Source organism: Micropterus salmoides, unplaced genomic scaffold (assembly GCF_014851395.1).
Source record: "Micropterus salmoides isolate LMB-PRFRI ecotype aquatic unplaced genomic scaffold, ASM1485139v1 Ms_hic_scaffold_6, whole genome shotgun sequence".
In the NCBI taxonomy this organism is placed as follows: Eukaryota; Metazoa; Chordata; class Actinopteri; order Centrarchiformes; family Centrarchidae; genus Micropterus; species Micropterus salmoides.
The window spans coordinates 18,067,002-18,089,598 of NW_024044348.1; the positions used below are offsets into that span (position 1 = coordinate 18,067,002).

The 22,597-nt window shown below is 39.3% G+C and overlaps 1 protein-coding gene across 2 annotated transcripts in view; it reads left to right on the forward strand.

Annotated features, from left to right (window-relative positions):
- Positions 1–22,597, forward strand: part of syt7b (synaptotagmin VIIb) — a 180,459-nt gene that overhangs the window by 121,360 nt on the left and 36,502 nt on the right. The window contains exons 2-4 of one of the 2 annotated variants that reach the window (XM_038701019.1): positions 5,333–5,436; positions 15,220–15,299; positions 16,231–16,365. In XM_038701019.1, the coding sequence (XP_038556947.1) occupies positions 5,333–5,436; positions 15,220–15,299; positions 16,231–16,365 (319 nt within the window). Of the gene's footprint in view, positions 1–5,332; positions 5,437–15,219; positions 15,300–16,230; positions 16,366–20,361; positions 20,516–22,597 lie in introns of those variants that run through there. The other variant, XM_038701021.1, reaches the window with a different exon arrangement.

A 22,597-nucleotide genomic window follows, 5' to 3' on the forward strand; every position in this document is an offset into this window, starting at 1 on the left:
GCAAGTTATTTAAGAAAGGGGTGTGAAAAATAAGATAACAGGGACAAACACATTGATGAGACATAACATATGAAACGATACAAGAAACTTTGCAAAACACAAACACATTTTACAATGGGAAGCAGGGCAGCAAGGGCAACATATGAACAAATAGAAATAGGACCATGGCGGTGCTGCATGTGGGGAGAGAGAAACAACAGCAGTTTTATGAAGGCTTTATTTTATGATGAGCCGTTCTAATCATTTGTGTTATAAATTATATAATTACCATATGAGTGAAAATAATGGCGTGTTGGCAGACTGCAAGTAGGAAGATGGTACACAAGGATAACAATTACCAAGAAAATATGGCATAACACTTCTGCCTGTAATTAAATATGAAACAGTATTTGCATCATGTTTAGTAATTATTAAGTAAATGATCATAGACTATATATTCCATTACTACAAAATGCATCACATACAACAAAATAGAGAGTGAGTTTCAGTGATGGGAGCAGTACTGCAAGAGTCTCTTGTTTACACTTGGAGCCATGGGAGGTACCCAGTATGATACCAAACACAACTAACAGTAAACTAACAGTAAAATAACAGTAGGTGCTGCATATAGAAGTAATCCAAATATATTGAACCTTCCATGACCTGATATTACATCATTACATCAGCAGAGCATGTACTCTTTATGGGCAGGTTTCAACATGCCATGATTGTTTTGTGAAAATAAGACAAGTAGCACCTTCTAGCATACAGTATATAGACTATTCACCAAGGGAAAAGTCATGAAATTGCTTTTCTCAAATGTGAGTGAGGTTTCTGAAGCATTGTTTATTCTTGACCTAAGAAATGGCAGTTCAATCCCAACTCAAGATCCACTTACTAGCTTTATGTTGAGCTTTTAACCATATCACACAGTCTTCATCTACAGATGGAGTTTGGTCCAAGATGCTTAACTTTTAAACCAACATGGATGACAAGACTCTGCATAAAATCATAACAGCTACTGAGCATACATGTCAATAGATCCATCTCTATGACAACTGAGCAAACCATCCACTGACGAGGACTGTATGATACGGTTGAAAGTTCTGGAAAAAGCTACTAAGTGGACCTTGATTTGGGGTTATTGGGTCTAATTTTTCTTTACAAAAAAGACATATCAACACAAAAATTGTAATTTATGAAGAATGATCACAGATATAAACCAAATCACCCAAAAAGGCCCAAATCATAGGCCACAGCAACTAGACTGAATGAACACTGATGAAGCCTGTCACTGACATTGTCCAATATCAGCATTACCTAACTGACATTATCTAACATCAGCAATCTGCTGCTTAATTCATCTAGAGCCCATCATAATTAGCTCTAAATCATCTGGACTAGGCAACTAGCAGCTTCCTCCAGCCAGATGGGAGATGTCAGATGTCCATCATGTACCAGGTGGACAAACAGCCTCAGCTGGCTCTTCTCAAAGTGGAGGAGCAGTTGCTCAACACAGAGTTCCACTTGGTTCACTAAGCTCCTCACCCTGTCATGGATTGTTAACATTTAATATGCGTGTATTTTCTGTTTCCTTTGATGTGACCCTCAGCCATCCATCTCTATTGATCTGTTCATTATGTTTTAATATATTTTGTGGTTACAAGTTCAGTGGCTTTTAGATGATCAACTCAGAAAACTCAGTAATGGCAGTTTTTCTAAAGATCTTCTTTTAGATTACTTACTCCTGTAAATTCTTTCATTCTTTCTGTTTGTTTTGAGTCAGTTTTGTTTTCAAATGAGTACACCTCACAGTCAAAAGCTTTTCTAAGAAACAGATACAGTGTAATATGTCACACTTTTTTAAATGTATCAGCAGCAGTTTCAAAATGAAGTGGACGTCTTTACCACTCACTGATCGATTGTTCCCAGTAGAGTACATTACAGAAAAAGCTTCTCAACAATGATTTGTACATTTTAATGAAGCAAGTTCCTGCAACACATGCTCAGGAGGTCATTTCGCAAGAGAGGTTGCAGTTGATTTTCAAGGGTATGAGCTCATCTCCTTGACAAAGATCTTGTTCTCAACTAAGGGTAAAAGAGATCATACATATTGCTAGTGGAGTGCAGCAGCTGAGGAAATACGAGTGTATCTCACCATGATAGTAAAGTGAAAACTGAACCACAAAGCTTTGTGGTTCAGCTTCATCTGTAATCATAAGCCAAAAGAAAGAGACTCTAAATGAGATTCCTCTGTATGTGTGAGCATATTATTGTAGCAATATCATTTGCAAACATGTGTGGAGAGTTTTGAAACTGTTTCTCAATTCTTATGTGTGGTTAATTTTTACATGCGTAAAATAATCTGAAAATATGTACTCAAAACCTGTAATTGGGCTTTATTAATGACATAAATCAGAGTATTCAGCTGCAAGAGCTGGAAATAAAGACAGGTTTTCAGTATTAACTCAAGTACTCCACTCAATTGGCCATTTGTTTTTTTTGTTTTTTTTTTACATGTGACCTTTGCTGCACTCCTACCACATGTAAAGTTGCTGGCCTCTTTCCATGTGACATGAAACATGCTCCTGAAAACATGCATGCAATGCTCTTTGTGTCGAGATTCAAAGAAGGCATTTCTGGGCGATATAGATTTGGGAACCTGACATCCTTGCGGTTGACTTGACATTTATTTTACACAATTACAATAAAACCTAAAACAAGACAACAAACACACTCCTGAGCTCCACTTGTACCAGCTCAGCCCAGTATGTGCACAAGGTGTACAGATCTCACTTTAATCTGCAGGTGCAGGGCCAGTGGGAATGGATGCTGTCCATGGTGCTGAACTGTAATCCTATTGAGTTCATACAGCAAACACAGGCCACAGAGTGGTGTATGTGTGATCCTGCATGTGAAGCAGTCTGGTTGAACATGAAGTCAGTGGTTGAGTGAGGTAGGATATCAGGTAGCACTAGAGATGGGTCAACAGCCGTAACTTCTAGGACCCCTATTGCTACCTGTTAAAGATGCAATCTATAGCTGGATATATTATCTGGATAAAGACATCTGATCTTTGCATTTACACTTAATAAGTGCTCTCATTATTTAAATTCAGCTCACACTGTGATCTGATCTCAATATGCAAATTAGGTAGGCCCTACCTGATGTGGTCCGGCCAATCTGATTGTGTTCTGATTGCAATGTGTTTCGTGTGTATTTAAACCTTTGATTCATATTTGTTTTTCCTTATCAAAACTAGATATCTAGATTGCATGTTAATAGTAGGTATAAATGGGGTCGACTTATCCACAAACACACAATGCATGAAATTAAGTTTGAACTACCTGTTCCCTTGTCTCAGCTGAACAGTTCCAGAAAAGAAAATGAGGTTGGGCGGCTGATTCTCAATAGCAAATTCAGCTGTTTTTTTTTTTTAAAGTATAACACGCCTTGAATAGCTAATCTGTCAGATACATCTTGAACATCTTGTGTATTTGCCTAAAGTGCATCAGAACACACTGTGCACTGAGAGTATTCATTGTGCCATGTTGTTTTTATAATGAAAACTAAATAAGACATATCGTTGGATGCCTGTTGGAGTGTGCATGCACTGGCTTTTTATCTTGTGGATCTTGTCAAGTCTGTGCATGCATAGTTTGAATCCCTCGAACTCAGGTATACACTTTGAATCCTGTGCAGGAAAGGTGGACTCCACCAGCAACAATGACAACTATTATACAGAAAGGCAATTACAGAATACACTAATACAATACAAGTAACAAAACCACAATATTTTCCTGCATTTATTATCAATCATGAGTTGCTTGTTTAACTTGGGTTTTACAAAATATTATGTCTTGGCTTGTGGAACAAAAAACATTCATCTATCCAGCTGGTTGTGTTCCCTCTAGCTGGAGAGTATTTCACCTTTTTTCTGTTTTAGCAGGACTGGCTCTATATTTTTCCCGTATGTATTGCTCTAAATTGGCAAGGAAACAGTAAAAAAATTGGGACTTCAATTTTCTTTTAAGCATTTAAATGCTTTTGAAAGCAATGTTACCACAGCACATTCTGCCATGTCTAATATTTCACTATTTTAAATCAAGTACCTTGTAAAGCAGGCGAATAGACTTTAATTTGGTGAGGCTGATGGGAAAAAATAAACGGACACATTAATAATTGGAGGAGGAATTCCAACTGCTAAAAGCAAGGATACAAACCTCTGCATAAATTGTATGTGCCACAGGGAGACACACAAGGATACATTCAGTGTAAAGTTTTAAAGTTGTACCAGCCAGCCTTGCAAAGAATATCAAAGAACAATGAAAAATCACTTTTTAAGCCCCTTTCAAAATTTAACTAAATATGTAAGGTTGAAGGCCATGATCCCCAATCAGTGCATTTGGAACTATGTTTTCAGATTTTACTTTCTCTTTTGGTCATCAGTTAGCACAGATGTTTCTGTTTAAGTATTGCTTATTTATTACAAAGTTGGAGGTAGGGAGATATATCAGGAAAGGTAATGAGAGAGAGAGACTTTGAATAACATTCAACAAACCAAGGAGCCTCCAAATTTAATACTGTTTCAACCCAACGCAACAACAGCAGATAATAACAGGGCAGCTAGAAATGTTTGTATAAGAATGCTCCCTAATGTGAACTACCACAATGTATAAGCTTCCTAAAGGGATGAATCAGTAGTCAGATGAATTTTTCAGGTAGCGAGAGACTCAGAAAAAGATCTACTGTATTGCTGGGAAAAGGGATGTAGCAGTTATGAGCTCATTGTTTGCCGACATTGTTATTCCAGGCTGCCATTGAATTTTAAATTACTTGGCAGACAAGGTGGCAGACAACTGAATGAACAGCATTGTTGAGAGGCAGTAATTGAAAGAAATAGAGATGAGAAATAGAAGGCCGCAGAAGAAGTTTTCATCTGTCAAAGACGGGAAACAAAGTTGCTGAAGGATTTACGAGATAGAAGAAAGAAAACGGAAGCTGGTAATTGCATGGCTTCTGGCCTCACGATATTATCTCTTCCTGTCATGTGCGCATCTCTTGCATGAAGCAGTTGTAATGCCTTTATGTCATTTGCCCCTCACGCCTGTTACGTTTCTCTCTGTGTCTTACTGATGACACATGCCAGATGACAAGGATGAATCGGGAAAGGAAAGATAGAAGGAATGAACGCATTGCTCCTGATTATACCTATATGTTGGAGAGTTTAGTCACATATCATACTTCTTGTCTTATCCAACATACACATGTGGGGAGTGCAAGTGTTACATTAAATGCGCTAATACTCTCTATGTGCTTCTGTCTCTTCTCTGTCTTTCTCTCTCTCCCTCAGGCTCAGTGTCTCTCAGTGTATTCCTGGTGTCTGTTGCATTCGTAGTGTGTGCCGTTTGGCTGGTAGCTCTATGTGGCGTCTGCACCTGGTGTCAACGTAAACTGGTAAGTTGTAGTGCTTATTATTCACATTTCCACAAGCATATTTCCATACTGACATTTATTTGAAATGGTTTAGAGAACATTACTTCCCCTCTCTGAACCACAACACTAAAGCTGATGATACACGAAGCAACTTTTAGAGCAATGGTGCTGGGCAATGTTGCCGTCAACGGTAATGAGAAAAGATTACTACCGTAATCCCCTTCCCCCACCACTCTGCCACCCGCTCCGCCCCACCGCTGTCCATTCATAACATAGTCGGGCTTGCCACAAGCAAGATTGCCCAGCAAGATTGCTCAAAAAGTTGCCTCGTGTATCATCAGCTTAAGTTTGTGTTTCTGTTTTGGGGGATGGACAGGCACAGACACATTTCATACAACACAGCTGAACGGAAATAAACAGAAGCGGAAAAAACTGACCAACAGTAAAACCAATAGATGCAGACTATGATATAATTCTCTTAGATCTGACATTGGTACTGTTGATCACGTAACGTTCATAATTTTCTTTGTTGGCTGAATTCTGACAGGCAAAATTAGCATTTAAAAACACTCATTAAATTTACATCACTCACTGCCAAGTTATTATTTGTTAATCATTGTAAAACAAAAGTTTTGAAGCCAGTTTCATCTATGTCTTTTTGATACATGTTTGTGTTTGACATGATGATTCTTAATAATTGTTTATAAAAAATAATTACTATTAAATAAATATTAAGTAATTGTTGTCTTTTATTGGGCAATAAGTAAGTTCTGTCCAGTATGCAAATAAAATCATCTTTTTAGCCATCTTATATTTCTTTTATATTTCTATAGGGCTGGTTATTGACACTTTATTATGGTAGAGCTGGTGCAAAGTATAAGTTTGAGTTGATTAATTGATTAGTGACTGACAGAAATTGTAACTGTTTTGATAATTGATTCATTATTTAAGTATACCAAGCGTCTTAAATAATGAATTGTAAAATGTTATCTTTGTGTTTTACACTGTTGATCAGACAAAATAAGACTTTATTTTCAGCCATTTCAGCCATGGCGGAAATTGTGATGAGAGTCATGTATAGACCTAATAATTAATTGAAGGAGTCACTGAGTAATCAAGACATTAACAGTCAGATAAACAATAAAAATAATAGTTAGTTCCATCCTATAAATGTTGCCTTTAACATAAACATGAAAATCATGTTTTGTAGAAAAACAAAACATGATTTTCACTCAAAATATACCAAGCTCTAAAATATGAAATAACATCTAAACTAACATAAAGATAACTTTGCCCAAAAAATAAAATATAGTCTAAAAAGAGAAACTTGTAATTTAAATCCGGATCTATTGATCAAACAATAAATAAAACATTCGCTGTCAGACTTTCTGTACTTTTAAGATTCTGATACTACAGACACATTACAATTAGTACCAAAAAAGATCACCCAGTCTTATGACTCATGAAAACACATCTTCTTTCACTTAGGCTATGTTCAGGCTTTTTATTGTCCTCTCACGGGCAGTGTTGGGCAGTAACACGTTACTAGTAGGCTACTGTAAAAATATTACTTTTCCCAGTAACTAAGTAGTGTAAGTAATTACTTTTCTATAACAGTACTATTATTACTAGTTACTAATGCAAGTAACGCTGCGTTACTCGTTACTGAACACACCATCCTTGACGTGAATCCACGACTGTGCTGCAGCTCAGCGGCACCTGACTTTGTTGTTCACGTCGGCTTATAGCCAAACACTAAAGGAAGAATAGAGAACGAGGGAGAGAGACGTTCTTTCCACAGCTGTAAGTAACGTTAGCTACTGCCATTATTGTGTCACAGTCTGATGCAAAGAACATTGTCCTCTAGTGTAAACCAGCAAAATGCTTTCAACCGCGAACATTTCTACATCTGATTCATTGAAGCATCTGCTGAAGCAGCACAGCAACGTGAAACTTACAGAAAGAAACTCCAGCAGCTAACGTTACTGTCTCTAATGCTTGGACTCGTCGGGAGAGTGGCTTTAACGTAGCGTTTTGTAACTACTGAATACTGCTCTTAGAAACAGGCTACATGTTCAGAAAAACAGCTGTTTAAAAGTCAGGATTTACTTGCTTTATTTTTTAATTTCAGCCGCTGGCGTTAAGGTTAGGCATAGGCTATATGCTTTGTAAAAACCATACTGCTTGCTGCAGTTATGAATATGATATTGGCTAAAAAGTCGAGGAGACAGCTTTGTTTGGGGGTGAAGGGAGGTGGTAGTGAAAGCAGTGTTTCCCATAATTAGCCTATAGGCCTAATTTGGATAATTATCAACACTGACCGCCACATGTTGATTTTCATTCTTTCTCTCTCTCTCTCTCTCTCTCTCTCTCTCTCTCTCTCTCTCTCTCTCGTGAACACCGCTGCACAAACCTGTCAAATGTTAACACCCCCCCTACCCGCTGTCATTCTGTGGGAAACACTGGAAAGTAATATAGTAATGTAACAAGTAACGTAACAACACTGCTCACGGGTCACATTTCCCCCGAATTATGACAACTGTTCACAACTTTCTGTTCTTTTCATTACGGTTTCTGGTGCTGTACAACGCAACTGCCCCACAACTCACTCCTTCTCTCTCTCTCTCCCGACTGTGTCTGCTCAGACAATTAAGCAACATGCACATAACTCAGAAGAGAGCTCGCGGCCCGGTGGATTTCAGGTGTAAGAAAGGGAAATTGTGATCAGATGATAGCAAGGTAGAGGAGGAAGAGAGCCACATGTATAATAATGGCTATTATGAAGCTTTTTCATTCACCACGGCAGCCCTAGAGTGACGTCAAAGTCGCATCAATTGTGAGTGTCCAGACTGAGGTTGCATTTAAAAAGATCCGATCTGTATCGGATTTGGACCACATATGAAAGTGGCCGAAATCCGAACTGGAAAAGATCACATTCCATGTGATTTGGCCTGTTCACACTGTCATAAGAAGATCAGATCTGAGTCACATGTGGGCAAAAAAATCGGATTTGGGTCACTTTGGCTTACAGTCTGAACATAGGCAAAGTCTCTTTTTCAACACTGAACACTATGAAGATAAACTGAGTTCTGTAAGTCAGGCTTTCTTTTATTGATAATGTGCCTTGAATTTAATGTATACAGTGATACAGTGAGCCTACTATCTGCCGTTGCTGAATGGTTTTCGTTTCCTGTGCTCTCTGTAGCAGCAGCCACAGAGAAGATTTGGCCATGACAGCAAACATGATCAGAGACCTTAGTAGTGCTCTCTATAAACATGGCTTTGTGCGCTCTGTGCTTTGTGCATCATGGCTGCTTGCCTCCAGCTTGCAGCGCCCATGCTAATGATTCATATGCTAATGAGCATCACTCTGAGCTGTTGGCTGCTCCTGGAGCAACTGTAATTCCTCCTATACATTTTGATCTGTTGGCATGTCCTGCACTCTGTCCTGCTTTCTGCGCTCCCTGCCACCCCTTTGTCCTACTCTCTCATCTTTGTCTGTCTCTCTGTTTGAGCAGTGACTGCAGCACCGCTGCTGATCAAACATATACAAGCTGAGAGTTAACTAGGCTATTGAGAGCAAAAGTAGCTAAGCTAAATGACATTATTTTCTAGGGTAACATTTATAATTGCTCACTAGACTTCTAAAGTAGGTTAGGTGCTTCTTAAAATCAACATACAGCAGCTGTCATTGCCTTGGAGTAACAAAAACCCACTGAACCTGACAAACAAACCCATTTCTTATCTTTTTTTACCCTTGTGTTATCTATGTCTCTGTCTTTGTTTTTGTGTCACCCTCCTTCTCCTTTTGTACCAAATGGTCTGGTCTGTATTCGTCCTTCTGTCACTTTATCTCCACGCCCTTGTCAGAATGTCACTGATTTCTTCTTCCAGGATCGTCCCTCTCTTCTCTTGTCCTTGCCTTGTTCTTGTCTCTCTCTTCTCGTCCATATTGTTATCATTTGTTTGTTTTGCATGTTACACTCCTAAAGGTTAAACAAATAAACGTACAGGTAAAAAAAAAAAAAGAAGCACTGTGCCACAGGTGAGAATATGAAGAAATCGGTAATAAGCCTGCAGCTATCGTTGTTTTTACCATTTACCAATCTTCTGATTATTTTCTTGTTTCGGCTGTAAAAGGTCAGCTTTTATTTATGAATCTCTATTTCCCAGAGCATTTACAAATTTCTTGTTTTGTCCAACCAATAGTCCAAAATGCAAAGATGTCAAATTTACCACCATATATTATCATATAACCGTGGTTCTCAAACGTTTCCACACCAAGGACCCCTAAACGGACACGACTTAGACCCCAGACCCCCATTTATAAGGAGTTTTGCTTTTAGATCTTTTATTAAAGTGTGCAAATAAATTATTTCCCTTTTTGATGGGGACCCCCTGGAACCCCCTAAAGGACCAAATGACCAAAAACCTGTGGTCACTGTTGGTGTTTGACATGCACATCAACATGAATCAAGAGTTCAGAGAGCTTCTAGTGTGTTTTGGAGTCGATTTAACTGAACTGAATGTTGAGGGGAAGAGCTTTTGGAGATATTTGTTGACAAGTCGTTACAAATATTACAAATTTCCATATTTCATTTATTATACCCCCATCCCTTGTGGTGATTACGTACTCATTTAACTTATTAACAATTAACCGAAACTATGATCTTTCTCCAACCTTACCCAAAGTGTTTTTGTTGCCTAATGTTCCCAGGAAACATAATCCAGGCAGAATTTACATTAGTGCAAAAATGAATAGGGCAAATAAATTAGGTATGTAAACACGATTTCTAGGATACAGGGTTGGTAAAGTTAGGTTTTGTGTGTTTAAGATGTTCAAGAAAAAATCACTTCTTTAGATGAATCACATAAATATGAATGTTATATTTCTGACCACAAAAATAAAAAGATTCATACAAAACCATTTGCTCCAGGACAGATGAAGCTGTCTGAAACTGGTCTCGTGCCATTGGCTGTTTTAGGGGAGTGGAAGGGGGAGGAGAGTGGGAGGAGGAGGGAAGTGAGAGGCAGACGCAGAAGCAGCCACAGAGGTATACAGACAGGCAGGAAGAAGAAGGTGATGGTGGTCCATGTTTAACACCCAGTTGTGTGACAAACATGATGACTGCAGAACTTAGTAGGGACGCTCCAGTGGGAAACAGGTCCACACTTCTCTGAGCAAGGAATCCCAGTCCCTCTCACATCTCCAATTCGACTCATGTGGCATCGTTATGGCGCTTGCATTATTCTAGATTCTGTTTCAAACCCTGCTCTATCCTGTCCCTTTCTGTTTTTCACTTGCCCCTCTATTCCGTTGTATATCTGTTTCTCCCTATCCTCTCAATCTTCCCATCCGTTTCTCACATCCTCCCACACTCTCTCAACATTGTACCACCCTCTCCTCTCCAGCCTCCTCAAGATTTTATGATTCTGTTTAATGATAGATGAGCTGCACTTGATAGCATATTCTTGACTGCTAGAACATCTCTCCTTCTCTGAGTCCCTAAATCTAATATTATTCTTACCTGTGTGTATGCACTGTACAGTATGTGTGTGTTTACAGTGTAGTGGCTGAATGTAGGTACAGATTAGGGCAGGCCCCAAGCTTCGCTCTCTATTGAAAATGTTTGTGCTGAGCTGGACACATGCGATGTGACATGATAAATAATAGAGTGGATTGTGGATGCATTAGAGATAGATAGATAGACAGTTGAATACATAAAGAGGCCACCTGTCTGCAGAACACTGAAAGCTGTAGCTCAGATAAACATTCAGCACTGTGTCTGAAAGCCTCCAGGCTGCACGCTGCTTAAAATCCTTTATTGAGAACAAGTACTTCATTCATCATAAAGTTTAAACTTGAGCAGCAAATCTCTCAACCAAAAAAAAAAGAAATCTTCTATCAAAGTCTGATAAGAAATTCAGTCATGTAAAAATAAACAATAGCATTGGCAATACAAATTTTTTCAAAAATGCAAGTAGACAACAATGAGAAGGAAATGGCTGAAACTGAAAATGGTAGAAGTCATAGAAGCTAGAGAAACTGTCTTTACCAGGAAAAACACAGCATTGGTAGTGTGTTGAAACACTTAAAAGAGCCTATAGTATTTACAGGTCTTCCTGACTGTCTGTCTGGTGGTGATATTAATTACTAACCTCTAGCAAAAAACATGACATTGTTATTTTCACAAAATGTGGATGGTCTCATCAAATACACGTGACATTTTTTGCTTCCTTAACTTGACCAAACCTTTACCACAAAGGTAGTAGATCAGAAAACATGTGCATGAGTTGGTTTTGGGACGGTCATATGGGTCATTGTGGACAACAGTGACAAGTGACCTATTTTGTCTGTTTAGTTGTGAGGCAAGTAGAAACTGTGTAGTGTCTGGAACCATCTGTTCTAAGGTTTTTCAGACAGCTCTTAATTATTTATCAGGCTGCATTAAAAAATATTCATATGTTAAGTACCATTCCACCCAGAGCCATGAGTCATAATCTCATGATTGGGTTTATACGTTTATATTAGCAAATCTGTGCGCAGCGACAGGCACTCTTCTGTGACTCTTCTTGCTATCATAAATAATTGAAGGAACATAAATCTAGTCAGCTCAGCAAATCATGATGTCAGACTGGCACTGTCACTTTGAACATGATGGTCCTCGGTTTTAACCCAGATAACTCAGATGCTGCTTTAACATTTGTATGTTCTCTGTGTATTTGTATCTGTGTATGTGTATTGGTATCTCCTGTTTCTTCAGTCCTACATTAAGACGTGCAGGTCAGGTGAACTGAAAAATAGCCTGTAGGTGTGAATATGAAACAGTTATAGCGATTATAGTGACATGAAAGAGACGACTGTAGTAGAAGATGTGACTGCACACCACTGTCTACTTAGTGTTCCTGATGCGGGGGCGTAGCCAGTTTCACTGCAAGAAAAGAGGATGTGCACATTACACTGTTTTGTGAGAATAACGGGATTGTTGATTCTGTTATAAAATGGCCACTCATAACTTGTACACATCATCAGACACTCATAGCAGACTGTAGAACAGAAAGAATGTATAAAATAATAAGTATAAAATTAATTATCTTATCACTAATAACATAGGATAAGATAAGATGGATTTTCTGTGACATTTAGTTTAACAATTAACATTCAATGGCACATTGCATCACTTTAATTTAGCATCATCATGCCTTCTACTGTTCCCTGCTCTTGAGCTGTTTGCAGAGTGTGTTGCTGAGGAAATCTCAGCTTTGAGGAAGAGGAAAGGAGTTAAATTGACACTTCAAAGAATGAAGTTAAGAATTAGTATACCAGTATGTTTGGTGGTTCTTGTAGAATCAGAAGGAGCAGGGTTGCGAGTGTATGAGGGAAACAGAAAACACCATTAACACCAAACAGCTCCTGAAAGAGAAAAGACTAGCAGGCTTCTCTGGATGTAACTCACTGCTATAAAAAGCAAGAAACCAACAACACCTTAAATAAAAAAAGTAAATAATTACCCAACACACAACTCTTCTGCAAGACTTAAAATATATTATTTCAAGAGTCATCATAATGAGACTGAAATACTTTTTGTCTTCCAGGCACATTGTGTTCCAGTAAAAGTCGTTGGCATGTATGTTGTATGTTGAGTTTCAGCTTTAAATCTTTTTTTTATTTGTCTGGCCGTATGTGATTTTACTTATTGATAACTAATTTTGAGGAATCACATGCAAAATACTGCATATTTTGTCAAACCATGACATATGTGATTAAAACTCAGCCAAGGTGATGAGGTAGATAATTATCTACAGCAGCAGATGGTCATGTAGCTGAGATGTCCAAACGGGATCAAGTCCAGTTCCTTGATTATGGCGAAAACTTCACTTGGTATGTCTAATTTAGTTTCAAAGCTAGTTGAGGAATGAAGAGAGGTCTTGTCTATTTAGTGGGCATTTTATGGCATATGTGCTCTTCATGTCCTAGTTGTGAGGTCACCATGGGAAAACATTACATAAGAGCAGAGGGTCTTTGTGACTCAGCTGGAAAGAGCTCAGCGTTATCACCCTCCAGAGTTCAATAAATATAGAGTTCAATAAAACATAGGGGTCAATAACTGTAACTACTGTACAGTATATTGCTCTGCTGAAAGCACTATCCATTAAGTGGTAAAAAATTGCAGACTGAGTAAAATAAGCTGTATAATATATTGCATTAGAATGCATTATTGCTGCCTATCTTGATTTTTCTCACTCTAAAAGAGCAGCTTTGAGAAGAATTCATTTGGGGTTTTTTCCCCGGTATGCATTTTTACCATATCTGGGATGTAATTTTTCCACTTTCCTTAAGCCGGATTTATGCTTGATGCCTGGGTTTAATGGCAGCCCCACTGTTGATATCCACAACGTTGTAATATATAGTTCAATGTCAGATTTCACCTGTTGATAACAACATTGCAACACTAGACAGATGTATCTGTGCTGTGTCCTGCTTAACCCCCACAGCAATTGTATTTACGCTTTTTTGTTCCCTGTGATAGAGAGCAATGATTGTGGTGAGCAGAAGATTTGCAGTGAAGGTGCAAGGTGTGTCACTGAAAAGAAGACTGAGATCTTCAGTTTCTTTAGAGTTGTGTTCATAATCTCCTCGCTTTGGAAACGTGAAGGAGAAAACACAAGCACCCTAAGCTGACTGAACACTGTTCTTGTGGCCTTTGTATAATATGTACCATTTCCGCATTAAAATGTCTAAAAACATCTTGACCTATGTTAAATATGTTTCCAACAATGCTCAAAACCCAGAGCAGTCCGTAAGTTTATTCAGGGGAATGGCGCATTTCATTTGGCCGCCTGTCCGTGTCCTTTGACCTTTACCCCCTCTGGTTGCCAAAACTTCTGGGGCAACACATGATACATCAGACAGTGAGGAAAGAAGTCAGCTAATGTGACTAAACGCAACGTGAATAAAACTTTGATACTTTACGTCGTCCATGAACATGATTACAACGATTGAACGTCAGATAGATTTTCATCTGCAGTGGGGGTTGTTTGACAATGAAGACAACAATTCCCATGATCCCGCGCTACTTCAAGACGTCATCAAACTATGTCTGTTGTTATAGTTTTGATGTGAGAGACCTCTAGCAGCAGAAATAGCATACTGTAGCTCCAACATGTAGCTACATTTTTAAGGAGAAGCACATCAGCAGCTCTGTGCTCTCTTTAGCTATGCTGTAACTCATTAACGAACAAATATAAATATAGCTTTTTTCTTTACAGCTATAAACCATGCTATGGCAGCTCCTGTGATAGAAAAGGTTCTAAACGTTCCGTTTTAATAAATGTTTAGTTTTAGTAGCTACATGTCCTCCAGTTTTAAATTATTATTGTATGTATACAAAGTCAAGTGTAGATAAGTATCATAGTATCTTACTTTCATTCTGTGTCTGATGTAAAGCATACTCAGCACACGCTGTGTAATAAGCATGTGCATCTCATTTGTTTGTGTGTGAAGACATGTCCGTGCATGTCAATGCATGGGAGAGTGTGTTTTTCATCATCATATTGTAGTTAAGTGGCCCCTCGTCACATTTTGATCCTCAGAAGCTGGCTGTCCTGGCATCAAACCAATCATTGCTTTTCCCCCGTTTATCTTATTTTACAACACGTTTGGAACCTGATGCCTCTCTGAAGCCTCTATAATGAGCACTTCGCTTGCAAAAATGCTTTTGTAAACAACAATCAAGACATGACTCTAAGATGTTCCCCCCCCCCATCGCTCTTTGTCTCTGTTTCTCTTCTGTCTCTATGCAGGGAAAGAGGAATAAGCCTGGGGTGGAGGCTGCCAGCTCTCCAGATTCTGTGCGAGGTCGAGGGGAAAATAAAGCCATCAAGTAAGTGTCAGGGAGGTTTTAGATGAAGGCATATGGAAATGATCTGTGAGGTGGTGATAGTATCGCATTTTAACAGCCATTTCTGATTGGAAAGCTAATCTTGGTCTGAATTGTCCACCATGAAATGATGCCCTCAAGACAGTGTTATATGGGACACAGTGAAAGAAAGTTACTTGTATATTCTGTTTGTATAAATCAATGTGTGGGTTACAGATTAATAAGCTTTACCTCAAAATGAGAGTCCACACAAAATGACTGCTTTTTTGCATAGTTATAGTTATATTTTGGACTGTAATATTTCTATTGAGAAACTTCATGTTGTTTATTGTTGTTATTATCTTTATCAAAGATCGGAATTGCTGAGTAGTGAGCAGCTAATGATTTGTGATTTATATTACTCATGTGTCACTATTTAACTTGCTGCTTCCCAAATTGTATTCTCTCAATTCACATCCAATGTGTGTTTTTTACAATAGCATGTTCCTTTTGTTTCATACAGACTTTTCTGCCTCCTGTGTTTTATTTGTTTCCTCATCTCTGACAGAGTGATAAAGGGTGCAGGTCACTCCTTGTTTCTCCATTCTGGGTGTTTTATCATGCACCAGCATTTCATGCTATCAGGTTTTTTGGACATGCACATTACAACAGACTTATCTTAAACTTGTATCCTGAAGAACCGTCAATGTAATGTTGCACTCACCTTATATTTTATGGACAAATGTATTCAGTATATGCGTTTAAATAACGGGGCATTTATAGGTGCTGACATTATAATTTTTCCCTATTTATAACACTCTCCCTGACCTTTAGATTTTTGATACTATTCTCACTTTGCTCTTGTCTCATCTGTCGTGTTATTCTTCTTTATAACTGTCTTTGATTGTGTGCTGCTCTTACCTCTTTCTCTCTCTATCTCTTTCTCTGGCCACAGTGATCTAGACAGAGACTTTTGGAATAACAATGACAGCAGCAACGTGCAACAGAGGTGGAGCTCCTACCCGCCCAAGGAGTTCCTCTTAAACATGTCTCCCTATGCTCCCTACGGAGACCCTCGCCTCACGCCCAAGTGAGTCTCAGTCATGGCTGGTAAGGGACCCCTCTATCTGGGCAGGGCTGTAATGAACAGGGGCTTGTGTGCACCTTGGAAAACTCCCACAAAGCTGTATGAGTAGTTAACATAATAAAAATTGGAAATTATAAGCACAGCAAAGATTTGTTTTGCACACTAAATTGGTCATTTTAACAAAGTCTAATGTTTGGCTATTTGCGTGAATAAGTACCTGACAAATACCACAAAAAAGGCACAAAGGCAATGGTTGATCAATATATCACTCTAAGCAGTGATATGGTCATATTTAATAGCCCAAAGGGGGACAGAAATCCTCATTTTGTAACGCTGTCTGGCCACATCTTTAAACAGAAGTCTCCTCTCATCCCTGGTAATCCTCATGTTTTTGCTTTTAGGCATGTCCACAGTGAGGTGGTGTTTAGTATGCACTGCTGGCCATGCAGCACCTGATAGAGATGTGCAGCACCATCTCTCAATATTACTGTGAGTCTGAGGACGGCCCTAACATTGACAGAAATTACAACCATTTTCCAAACGATCGCTTCTTAGTCAGAAAGACAGTGTTTCTGTCTGCCAGCAGCCATACAAAATTACTGGATGAATCCCATCTGAAAACAGAAAGCAAGCTTTAAATCAAACACATTGATGACATAGAAGTTTCCAGAGAGAATCAAATGTATGTTGGAGACTTTCCTGTTGGGTTCTATCTAGTTGTTACAGTCACAACATAGAACAAGAAATCTGGGAAGTAGCATTTTATTTTGCTTTCGCACGGTGTCCGGGTGTACAAGTGAAATGTTTGATAGCCCCATTCCCTACAGCCCTGCTAGCCTCATCAGACCCTCTTTACCTCTCACCTGCAGCCCATAGAGTGTTACCATGGAGACGGACAGCCCATCAGGGAGCAGAACTCACTGTTTCACCTGAACCTTTTCCCCCAACTCATTCACTCATTCTCATTCAAATCTGCTCCTCAGGATACTGTAGCAGACTTGACATAAACGTATACTTACCTAAGCCATTAGGGTTTCCACAGAGGGTTGACTGTTGTTGATTTTTATATATTTTGTTTATTTAAACCTTTGAATGGGTCGGTTTAAAGGAAAAGTTTGACATTTCGGGAAGTATGCTTATTTGCTTAGATGACACCACCACTCTCTGTTTCTCACTCCGTGTAGTTAAATCAGAGAGGTTTTAAGAGGAGACACACCACATAAAGAATGTGCCAAATCGGGAAAGATATTAAGCCAATCGTGTGTTTCCACTGTCGTAAGGGCCTACCACGCATGCGTCACTATTACCACGCAGGTGTAGTAGAAGTATAACCGGGGGAAAAATGCTTTTTAAACCTTATTTTGGGGCAAAATTATCAAACATTTTCAGCGTCTTTAATCCGATTTTACTGGTGATTCTATACATGCAGTTTTCATGTCCTGGTGACCAGTGAAAGTGCAATTATGGCTCTCTCCCCATTCACTTAGATAGGGGCCTGGTCTTGTTAGTCTTGGCTTTACCAAGGTGGCTGCCCAGTGACGGGACTTGCCTATAACGACTTTGGTTAAATACCAGGCTACGGCCAAGAGACAGTTTGCTTAGCATAGCTTAGTATAAAGATTGGAGACTGGGAAACAGATAGTCTGCCTCTGTCCAAAGGTAACAAAATCAGCCCACCAGCACTTCTGAAGCTCAGTGACATGTTATACCTGGTTTGTTTAATCCATACAAAAAACAAAAATGACAATTTGCTGTTGTTGCCAGCCCGGGAGCAACTAGCATAGACTTCAGAAACTCACTGCGCCTCTCTGACTAAGAAGTAGTCCAGCACATAACCATTCCAACCCTGGAAAAATGGCGAATTGTTGTTTCTACACTTATTTCTGACACAATTAAACAAACAAGATAAAAGTGAGTTATTAGTCAACAGTATTAATTTCGATTAGCTGTTTCCTTATGTTTCCAATCTTTGTGCCAAGCTAAGCACAGCTAAGCTAACTCTCTGTTCTTATCATATTCATATTTAACAGACAAATATAAGAGTGGTATTGACTTTCTCTTTTAATTCTCTGCCAGAAAACGAATAACCGTATTTCCCAAAATGTTCAAGTGTTCTTTTAATGGGGTGGTTTCTGTTCTACTTTTTTCACTGTTGTGTTGTTTTTTTGCGTGTGTGAAGTCGTTATGTGTTTTTACTCCTCTCACCTCTTCCTCCACTTGCTCTGTGTTTTCTGCTCATTTGTTGTCACTACTCCCACTATCACTCATAGTACTGTAAGTGCTTTATGGCTGCCTGATAGCCCTCCTGAGTCTGGTCTACTGAGCCCTTTTCCAAAAATAGTGACACAGCCTCCGTCGTGTACAATACAGCAATTAAGTGTTTGGATGGTAAAACATCTGTTGCATATCAAGCTCCAATCCATCATTTAGATGCATCACACACGTCACTGAGGCATTAAGTGAACCTGTTCATTCTTATCCTCTCTAATTACAACTCACTTGACTCTTGAATTATCAATTACTCTGTATCAGTGCAGTGATGTTGAAACTATTGTTAAAATCAGCAGCGATTGTTGGGATGGCATTGCATTATGTTCTTGAGATAATAATTTAGATTTGAGTGGGATTTAATAGGCTGATGATAGTGGCATTTGTGATAGCAGATCAGTGAGTATTTACTATTTCTTACTCCTTACCGTCGAAATGATGATGCTTTTAGGCAGACAAGGCAAGTTTGTTTGTTTATCACCTTTCAAACTCAAAGGCAGTTCAATGTGCTTTACATAAGGTGAATAAATGAAATGACAACATTTAAAAACACAGTTTATAGAGTAATTAAAACTGACAGAGAATATAATTTGATAAATAAAATGAAATGTAATAAAATACAATTTTATTAAGCCAGAACATATCTCATTGTTCTGTGAGAAATCATGCATTTAACCTTCAGCCTACACTTAATGTCTAAATGTTGTTGTACACTTTGTGTGCAGCTGTGTGTTGTGTGGTTTGTCCTCACTCAGTGAAAGGTCAACGTTCTGTCTGTACTCGTCTCTGTGACGTCTGAGTCGTGGTCAGCTGGGGTGGGTTAGGTGGCATGATGAGAAATGAGTTATGTGATTTTACTATGGAAACGTTTTGCACAAACTCATTAGAAGAAGAGCTTTTGTTTTCATCCTTAGCTGCAGGTGAGTTGCTGTGAGACTACAAAGACATTAGTGTTCTGTTCGTCTGCAGTTTTAAAAATCTGAAGATGATGCATCTGCCTCATTACTCAGCTATTATAGCCAATTCACAGAGCCAGCAGATTGGTCATTGCTGTCCCCTGTGTGGAGTGAAATGGAGTAGACCTGCTGCATCTCCATACTCATGAAATTCTGTGGCCTATTTCTCACCTCAAATGTTTGGAAAAACTGGTTTTAGTTGCCCGAGTAGCTGCAATAAGAAATAGGTCTCCATAAGTAATATATTCAAACTCTTTACTTTGCTAGTATTTTAAGTGAATTGTGAATTGTAATAGTAAAGTAATCAGTTGGCTATCAATTCTGTGCAGTTTTGAACAGGACTGTTGTAATTTGGAAGATATGTTTTTATCTCAGTCAAGTGACCACAGAAAAAACAACAACTGTGTTCTCCAATGTACTTACTGGGTTACACAATAAATCTCAGCTCAGACCTCTTCACTGCTTTTTTTCCCTGACTGTCTGCCTGACCAGTGGCAGCTGCTCCAGGTTTGTGTTGTATACTGGACGCTTGTAGCTGGATTGAAAGCTCACAAAGTGTCTCACTCACCGATTTGATTAACTTTACTGATAATTCTTTTGCTCTCCGGCTCTGTACGTCTGTCTCTCGTCTGTCCGTCTCTCTCTCTCTTCTTTGTATCCTCTCCTGGTCCTTTCTTTCTGTCTGTTCGTGTTTATTTGTCCCCCATCCACCCCACTGTTCCTCCCAGTGGGGCTGTGGATAAGGGTGGGCAGGGCGGTGCTGGACCCTCGCCGGGGGCCAGTGACAGTGGGGGTGGTGCTTGCTCTGGGACTGGGGCGGGGCCCAGTCGCAGTGACAGCGTTCGGAGCATGGTGACGGGGGGCAGCAAGGCCGGGCGCTGGCAGACGATCCAGAGCCACATGCATGCCGGAGGCCTGCGGTTTAGCAAGTGAGTGGTGCATGGTGAAAGGGGGCACACATGTGGGGCTACAGTGGGCACTGCAACAGCATGGTCTGAATATCAAGGAAGAGTGTGAGTTTGTAAAAACATTGTGAATGGCATTGTTGCATGAACACTCAAAAATGGACATCAACTGAAGGTATTTTTGACACCATGCAGACGAAGATACTGTAAGGCAGGCCTGGAAGCGAAGCTAGCTGCTTTGTACCTGTGATGCATCAGTAACTTCTGGTTGAAGTCTCTTAACTACAGAGAGCTCCGTCAGTCTTAAACAAGTACCATTTTTATATCAGCTGCCAACCTTCCACCAGCCTATGTCAGGACTGCCTCAGACAAAGTGAATCCACACAGTCATGCTGTTCCACTGCAGGCTCCAATTTACTGAAGGCTGTGACAGTTTTGAGACCTTTAAACAAAACAGATGCTGAAAATCTTCAAACATGGTGTGCTCACTTGAAGTAGGAGCTTTTTAAATTCAGAGTGGGTTGTTGAATAAACAGCAGGAGGGCAGTTTTATTAGGCCAGTGATACAAATGAAATCCTTTCCTTTAACAAAGCTCAGTACAGCTTAATTTTAACCCAAATTCACTGTGTAGCAACCTGCAAACAGCTGAGAAGGTGAGTTGTTTTTGAAATTCGGTTGGTACAATGAAGTTGCAAAAGGCAATCACATAGACTTTCTGTCTTCTAATCCAATTCAATCCATTTTATTTATATAGCACATTTTAAAAAACATGGTTTACAAAGTGCTGGACAATAAAAATAAAAACACATATAAAGCACAGAACACATAATAACAACATAAGACCACACAGTTCTCATGCTGGGTTAAAAGCCAGGGAATACAAGTGAGTTTTAAGACTGGATTTAAAACTTTCGAGGTTCGGGGCAATTTGACCTGTGTAGGTAGCTCATTCCACAGTTTAGGGGCTGCTGCTGAAAAAGCGCGGTCGCCCCTGGTTTTTAACCTGGTTTTTGGAGTGACTGTGAGAGGGTGTAGACTTGTAAGAGGTCTGAGATGTAGCAAGGTGCCAACCCATTCAGTGATTTGAAAACAAACAATAGGATCTTAAAATGTATTCTAAAATGGACCAGGAGCCAGTGTAGCGAGGCCGGGACTGGTGTAATGTGTTCATGCTTGCGAGTTCAGTTTAAAACATGAGCAGCCGAGTTTTGTATTTTTAAGTGTGAGAGAGAGGTTTGGTTAATGCCAATGTAAAGTGCATTACAGTAGTCCAGACGAATTGAGATAAAAGCATGAATCACATGCTCATAGTGCTTACGAGATAAAACAGGGTTGAATTTAGATATAAGCCTCAAGTGATAAAAACTGAATTTAACAACATTATTTATCTGTTTTATATTTTTATCTGTCAAGTTTAAAACCACTGTCTATTTTGACACCCAGATTTGTCACTATGGGTTTCGCATATTGTTGCAGGTAGCCCAGGTCAACAGGAAGGATATCACTGGCCCGAATGGGTCCAAACACAATGACCTCAGTTTATCTTCATTTAGATTTAAAAAGTTAGAAGCCATCCAGGCCTTAATATCTTTTACACTCTAGTAGAGGTACAAGGGAGTTGTTATCACCTCTTTTGAGGGGCAGATATATTTGGGTTGAATCATCAGCATCAGTTAAAATCAAAGCTGGTGGCCATGACATAAACCCATATTTGCCAACCTTCAGACCTCCAAAATCAGGAGCATTGTGAACCCGGGAAGAAACCGGGAGAGGGCAATGAAAAACGTTAGTCTCCCGTGAAAATCACAAGGGTTGGCATGTATGGATAAAAAATAATATAACGATAGTGAAACGAAGTACTAAAACTTTGTTTTAGTTCCGTTCATACACCTAGGCCACATGTAAGCTAACAGATTTGGTTGCTCGGTAATAGTAATTTTATTGAGAAAGCTAAAGTTATCAGTTATCAGCATCCTCTACTAATCTTACGTCTTCAGAAGAATAAACCAACAGCAAGATGTAGCTCGGTAACAAGGCCACCATAAAGTGTTGCATTATAAGCCAGTTATATTGCAGGGGGAGTTATAATGTTCACCTTGACATAG